This window comes from Pan troglodytes, chromosome 18 (assembly GCF_028858775.2).
Source record: "Pan troglodytes isolate AG18354 chromosome 18, NHGRI_mPanTro3-v2.0_pri, whole genome shotgun sequence".
Classification (NCBI taxonomy): domain Eukaryota; kingdom Metazoa; phylum Chordata; class Mammalia; order Primates; family Hominidae; genus Pan; species Pan troglodytes.
In genome coordinates, this window is record NC_072416.2 from 65,524,766 (window position 1) to 65,530,765 (window position 6,000).

Consider the following 6,000-nt stretch of genomic DNA (forward strand, 5'->3'; position numbering starts at 1 on the left):
CCAGGCTGGAGTGCAGTGGTGCAGTCTTGGCTCACTGCAACCTTTGCCTCCCAGGTTCAAGCAATTCTCCTGCCTCAGTCTCCCGAGTAGCTGGGATTACAGGCGCCTGTCACCACGCCCAGCTAATTTTTTGTATCTTGAGTAGAGACAGGGTTTCACCATTTTGGCCAGGCTGGTCTCGAACTCCTGCCCTTGTGATCCACTCGCCTTGGCCTCCCAAAGTGCTGGGATTACAGGCGTGAGCCACCGCGCCTGGCCTGTACTGCAGATTTACATTAAAATCATAACACCTACAATTATTGTATTTTAACGGTAAGTTTTCTATTTTAAAGGTATTTATTTTCACTTTACTGGTCCAGTTTGCAAGGCAAACAATAAATGACTTTTTTATTTGAGCTCACTTTTAACCTCACGAAGTTTCTGATGAGAAAATGTTCTCTAGTGGGTGAAACACCTGGCCATCCTCCCCCCACCCAGCTACCAATTACGAGGCTATCAGCACCTCTGCTCAAGAGTACCACTTGAGGATCAGGGATCCCCTCACATCCTGGCCACCCTTCCCTTCCCTACCACCTGGAGCGGGAGTGGTTGGCAAAGACTGGAATTAGGGACACCTCTAACTCAGTACATCTGTTGGAGCTGTGCCTCAGAAGTCAACGCCACTCTGGAGGTGTGTGCTGAGAAGAAAGGGGAACTCGGTTTCTCATTACTCTTGTGCTCAGAAACCCTGTCCCAACAGGCATCCCCCTCGCTGAGGAGGTGGGATTAATTGGCCAAATACTTGTATACGAACTTCCAGACCTGCAAGGGCCACCCTTGTTTTCCCAAACATTGCCTTCAGGAGATACTGCCCAGCCAGCAGTTCAGAGTTGGGAGAAAACCCTCGATAAACTGGCTCAGCAATTCCCCAGGAAGGCTCACCCCGCAGGCCAACGCGAAGACACGATGATCCCAAAGACCTTAGTGTCTTGGCGGGGGGAGGGGGAAGAGGTGGGGGACTTTTCCGCTTAGCTTCCCTAAGAGTTGCTACGCGACAGCTCTCGGGCTACGTCAGGGTAAAGAGGTTTGTATGGCCACACCTCGCACCGACGAACTACCCCCGAAACACTCCCTCCTCCCAAACTGCAGGGTGAGCACAGCGAGAGAAAAGGTGGCCCAAGCAGAGGCGAACAACTGCGGTTCTTAAAGCCTTGTTTGAGTTTGGGCCCGCGCCGAGCCACAGCTAGAGGTAGATCCCGCTCCTGCGCGTCCGCTATCAGCCCCAGGATTCCCAGAGAGGCCTCTCAGGCCCTTCAAGACCCCCCCTTCCGGCTTCCCGGCCTACACCTCTGAACCCTCAAGCCCCGGCCAGCCTCTATCCCCGCCTTTCGCGGCCCCGGCTCACCCTCTAGCGTCTCGCACTGCACCAAGTTGAGGTAGTCGGCCTGGCTGAGCACCCCGGCCTTCAGGCCGCGCACCAGTCCCTCCAAGTAGCCATTGTCCACGTTAAAGTAAAGCTCCGGGAAGAACGACATGGCTGCTGCGGGAGCGGCGGGACCGGAGAACCAGGACCGGCCGGCACGAATCGCGACTCCCCAGGTCAGCTGACGCTGCGTCCTCAGCGGGCTGTCAAGTGCGTCAGGTGACGCGCAAGCGCCTCACGTTACCATAAGGGGGCGTGGCTCTGAGCGGTGCCCGGCTTCCGGGTGGCTGCGCGGAAGCGCGGTGCAGGCGTGGGCTGGGGATGGCCCTGCGGCGCCTGCGCGCTAAAAAGAGGAAGTTTGAGGCCGGCCGCCTGGTGGCGCCTGTGGCCGCAGGGATTTGACTGGGCCTTCTCTAGCTTTCCCCGGTTTGCTGCACTTGGCGCTGCAGGGCGGGCGGGGTAAAGAAGGGAGCGAGCCCTTCTCAAGCTTGGAAAGTTTCCAGACTGCTGGGCCAGCCTCCTCCCCAGAGGGAAACTGAGGTCCGATTGAGGTAGGAGAATAGGTTCTGGAGGCGGGGAACTTGAGGCCAATACGTGCTGAATTCTGAAGCTGAATCAAGGGAAAACACCAAGGTCTGGGGGCAGGGAACCGGAGGCCAACTAAGGCGAGCTTACTAAAGCTAAACCAAAAAGAAAAACCCCATCTCCCCATGTCCAAGTAACAAAGGATCAAAGGCCACTGTCCCCACAACCCTCCCCCTTCCACCACGTCTCAGTTGAAAGGGAGAGTGCCTTGGATTGGCTGCGGGCCAAGCACGGGCCATCCCTTCATCTGCATAGGGCGCCAATTCACCTTAGCCCCATTTATGCCTTGTGTTCCATTATTGGAACGCTAAGCATATGGGAGTTATTTATATCCTACTGCTCAAGGTCATGGCCAAGGTCTGATTGCAAAAATTCAAAAAGATTGCAACCTCAGGCATAAATGGATTAATTAGCCATGGACCAAACCCTTCATCCAGATAAGGGGTAACGGACAGGGACCGCAAAAGGAGTACTTAAAACCCGGAAAACTTTGTAACTGAGCCCCTTCAGCCTCTTGCTCAGGCCCACTCCCACCCTGCGTAGTGCTTTCTCGCTTTAACAAATCCCAGCTTTCTGCTTCCTTCCTGTGTGTCATTCGTTTGTTACTTTCTGGGTTTTGTTCAATTCTTTGTTCGAAACGCTAAGGACCTGAACAACGCACACTCCTGGCCTTCCCTTTGATAACAGGATGAGGGGCAGGCTTTGCGTGGAAGTAGCAGCAAGCCCTGGAGCCTAAGGCTTATTCGTTAGCCAGGAGTGATAGCCCCTGTGCCGCGCTGCGTCCTGCGTTCCCCGCACTTGCTGTACAAGATTTTCGAAAGCTGGAGTGCGGCTCTTCTCTACTTTTCCCAGGGGCACCAGGACCCCTAAAAGCGCCCGTGTATGTGCCTCCTATGATAGGGTAGCCCAGGCCCTGGGATAAGAGTATGTGTGGTTTCTTGGCTTGGTGACACTCCCACCCCCTCCATGAACCCTCCCTCCTTTGACGGCCACGTTTGAAATAATCACAGCCTTGGGGTTGGTCCCATCCTTTATTCGAGTTTCCTTGCCCCTACCCTAGCCCCGACCCTGACGTTGGCCAGCTAGGTGCGGCTGCAGGGGTTCATGGCAGTACCCAGCTTGCGGCAGTAGCAGAAGGCATTGAAGAAGCGGCAGTAGCACGTGGCACATGGGTCACAGCAAGGCACCTGCTGTCCCAGGCAGGACTCATGCAGCCTTACGCAGCGACGTGAGGAGCGGGGCTCGCGGTCCTGCAGGTCTAGTACCTGCAGGGGTGGGGAACCAGCACAGGCCTCTAAAGACAGATCCAGGGATCTTACCTGTCCCAACCTGTGCAGGATGGCAGTGGAGCATGGGGAGAGGTGGTCGGTAGTGTCATCGCTGGTGAGGGAGTTTGGAGCTGGGAAGAGGAGCTAATACCCAATGCCCCCTCCCAAGGGCCACCACCTTACCCTTTTCCCTGAGCAGTTACCTCTGCCAAGGCCTGAGCCTCCTGCAACAGATCCTCTTCTGCCTGTTCTGCAGTTGTCTTCTTCAGTGGGGCCCGCAGGCCCAGGCCTGGGGCAGAGGATGTGAGGGCAGGAACCCCTATGCACAAAGCACCCACCTCCCAGGGGAGGGTTTGGGAAGGGAGAAAGAGGGTTTATGCCAGGGGAGACTATTTGTGGCCAGAGGGTATTCAGGCCCCGCCCAGTCCCACCCTTGCTCACACTGACCTGGGAGCTCTGGGAGCAGGGCCTGGTCAGGCCTTCTGATGCCCTCCATGGGGGCCAAGCCCATCTGGGCTCCTCGCGTGGCAGGCAGTGCCAGCAGCAGGGCACAGCTCAGCACCGCTGCGGTCAGCATGGCCTGGCTCAGCAGGAAGATGTACCACTTAGTCCCTCCTCATCCTTGGAGTCCCCTCTAGGTGCCCAGATAGAGACCCCACAGAGAGGAGGAGTCCCTGCCCAACCTGAGGACTCACCTCTGCCTCCGGGATTCTTGCCTAGAGAGTTCCCGGCCACCCCGTGCCCTTGGCTTATATGGCAGGGCCTAATGAAGGGCCACACGTGACTGATCCCTGCAGCCAGGCCGTGAAGGACCCTTCCTGGAGGGTGGGGGCACAGTTCAGGCCCTCACTCCCTGAACCTGAGCCTTTTGTTCTACAAGAGGAGTGCCTATCTCCAATTTGGGGTGAGGTTTCCAGGAGCCGATTAAAATTTGGGAGCAAGAGAGGGTGCCCAGGGTCCACAAATTTCCACAGGACAGGGACCTAGGAGCTGAGCAGGGCTGGAACCATTAGCAATAACAAGGCAGGCGGCCCTGAAAGCTTAATTTAATTTGTGGCCCCAGAGATGCTTACTCAACCCCTATGTGGCATGTTGTTTCCTGTGCTTCCAAGAATTCGGGTCAAGGACATTGGAGCGGGTGATGGGCCAATGGCCACTGTTGGGCAGGGGTAGGTGCAGAACCAGAACCTGGGTTTCTTTGGAGGGAAAGGGGAAGGAAAAGCCCACCTAACCAATCCTAGGCCCTCCTGACTACATTTCTGGTCCTCCCCTCCCTTTCTCCCTCCAGGTTTCTCCAAGACCGCCCACTCCTGCTCCTGTCCCCAAACCCCTTTCTGCCTAGGGTTCCTGGAAGCCAAGGAAACAGAACGAACTGTTCCCTGGGTGGGCGAGCCACTGCAGAGTACAAAGCTTTCAGGCCGCCTGCCTCATTAGCACTAATGGCTGCTCCCTTCCGCCCTGTGTCGTCAGGACTGTCTATGCCTGGTCTCATCAGCACAAGGCTGGGGTAAGGACTGCCCTTTTGTGGAGATGACAGGACATACAGGACCCCGCTGCCCCTGCCTTCCCTCACCCCACTGCAGAGCTGTTTATCACACACGTGTCCATCTGGGAAAGGAATGCAGGCTGAATCAGCTTTGAGAGGATCGCAAGGCCCCAGTGCACAAACTGGGTTGGCACAAGGCAGTGGAAAAAAGATGAAGGGGGCCAGGTATGGTGGCTCACACCTGTAATTCCAGCATTTTGAGAGGCCAAGGTGGGAGGATCACAAGGCCAGGGGTTTAAGACCAGCCTGGGTATCATGGTGAGACCCCGTTGCTACAAAAAATAAAAAAATAGCTGGGTGTAGTGGTGCATGCCTGTAGTAGAGGCTGAGGTGGGAGGATGGCTTGAGCACAGGGATTCGAGAGTGCAGTGAGCTATGACTGCATCACCACACTCCAGGCTGAGTGACAGAGCAAGATCCTGTCTCAAAAAGAAAAGAAGATAAAGGGTGGCCAGGCATGGTGGCTCACGCCTGTAATCCCAGCATTTTGGGAGGCCAAGGTGGGCGGATCACTGGAGGTCAGGAGTTCAAACCAGCCTGGCCAATATGGTGAAACCCTATCTCTACTAAAAATACAAAAGTTATTCAGGCATGGTGGCACATGCCTGTAATCCCACCTACCCGGGAGGCTGAGGCAGGAGAATCACTTGTAACACGGGAGGCAGAGACTGCAGTGAGCAGAGATCGCACCACTGCACTCCAACCTGGGTGACAGAGTGAGACTCCATCTTAAAAAAAAAAAAGCTATTTAAAATGAAATGAAGCAATCCATACTCCCAACATTTATATATACTGGGACATCCAAGAAATTAAAATCACACCTCATTATGTCTTTTTCTTTGAGTCAGGGTCTCACTCTGTCACCCAGGCTGGGCCTGGTCAGCATCCATGCTATGGAGAGCTCTTCATGGTCAGGTGTGGACAGAGTGGGAGTGGAAGATCTCCTCCCACCCAGGTGCTCAGTGTCTTACCTCACCTATGAGCAGCGGCTGTCTTCACCTGAGTGTGTGCACACAGGTGTATCAGCCCCATGGGCAGTGATGGACGCGGGCTGAGGCACTCACAGGGCAGCCCATGCCCCGGTCAGGTCCAGTGGGGGAGATATCAAGAAAACCCACCGCCAAAATGCAATGAGCTGTGATCGCGCTACTGCACTCCAGCCTGGGCGACAAAGCAAGTTGCTGTCTCAAAAAACAAAA

At 55.5% G+C, this 6,000-nt stretch overlaps 2 protein-coding genes and 1 long non-coding RNA gene across 3 annotated transcripts in view; 1 reads left to right on the forward strand and 2 right to left on the reverse strand.

Moving 5' to 3' along the window:
* Positions 1–1,691, reverse strand: part of ATP6V0D1 (ATPase H+ transporting V0 subunit d1) — a 42,924-nt gene extending 41,233 nt beyond the window's left edge. The window contains exon 1 of the mRNA XM_016930056.3: positions 1,385–1,691. Coding sequence (XP_016785545.1) covers positions 1,385–1,514 — 130 coding nt within the window. The 5' untranslated portion in view covers positions 1,515–1,691. The remainder of the gene's footprint in view (positions 1–1,384) is intronic.
* Positions 1,692–1,722: 31 nt separating this feature from the next.
* LOC104002656 (uncharacterized) lies at positions 1,723–5,103 on the forward strand. The gene is made up of 2 exons (XR_675028.5): positions 1,723–1,953; positions 4,544–5,103. It is a non-coding gene; the product is annotated as an uncharacterized LOC104002656 (long non-coding RNA).
* On the reverse strand, positions 3,005–3,922 carry AGRP (agouti related neuropeptide). Its single transcript, XM_054669427.2, has 3 exons — positions 3,703–3,922; positions 3,459–3,544; positions 3,005–3,252 (listed from the first exon to the last, which is right to left on the reverse strand). Exons 1-3 carry the CDS (start codon positions 3,830–3,832, stop codon positions 3,070–3,072), a joined length of 399 nt encoding a protein of 132 aa, XP_054525402.1. The 5' UTR covers positions 3,833–3,922; the 3' UTR covers positions 3,005–3,069.
* Positions 5,104–6,000: the final 897 nt, after the last annotated feature.

What these genes read in the sequence shown, in the direction of transcription:
- AGRP (XM_054669427.2), bottom strand. Translation starts at nt 3,832, where the DNA reads ATGCTGACCGCAGCGGTGCTGAGCTGTGCCCTGCTGCTGGCACTGCCT. An exon ending in CCTGCTCCCAGAGCTCCCAG is followed by an intron (nt 3,545 to 3,702) that starts GTCAGTGTGAGC and finishes CCTCTGCCCCAG; the next exon opens with GCCTGGGCCTGCGGGCCCCA. An exon ending in AGGCTCAGGCCTTGGCAGAG is followed by an intron (nt 3,253 to 3,458) that starts GTAACTGCTCAG and finishes CCACCCCTGCAG; the next exon opens with GTACTAGACCTGCAGGACCG.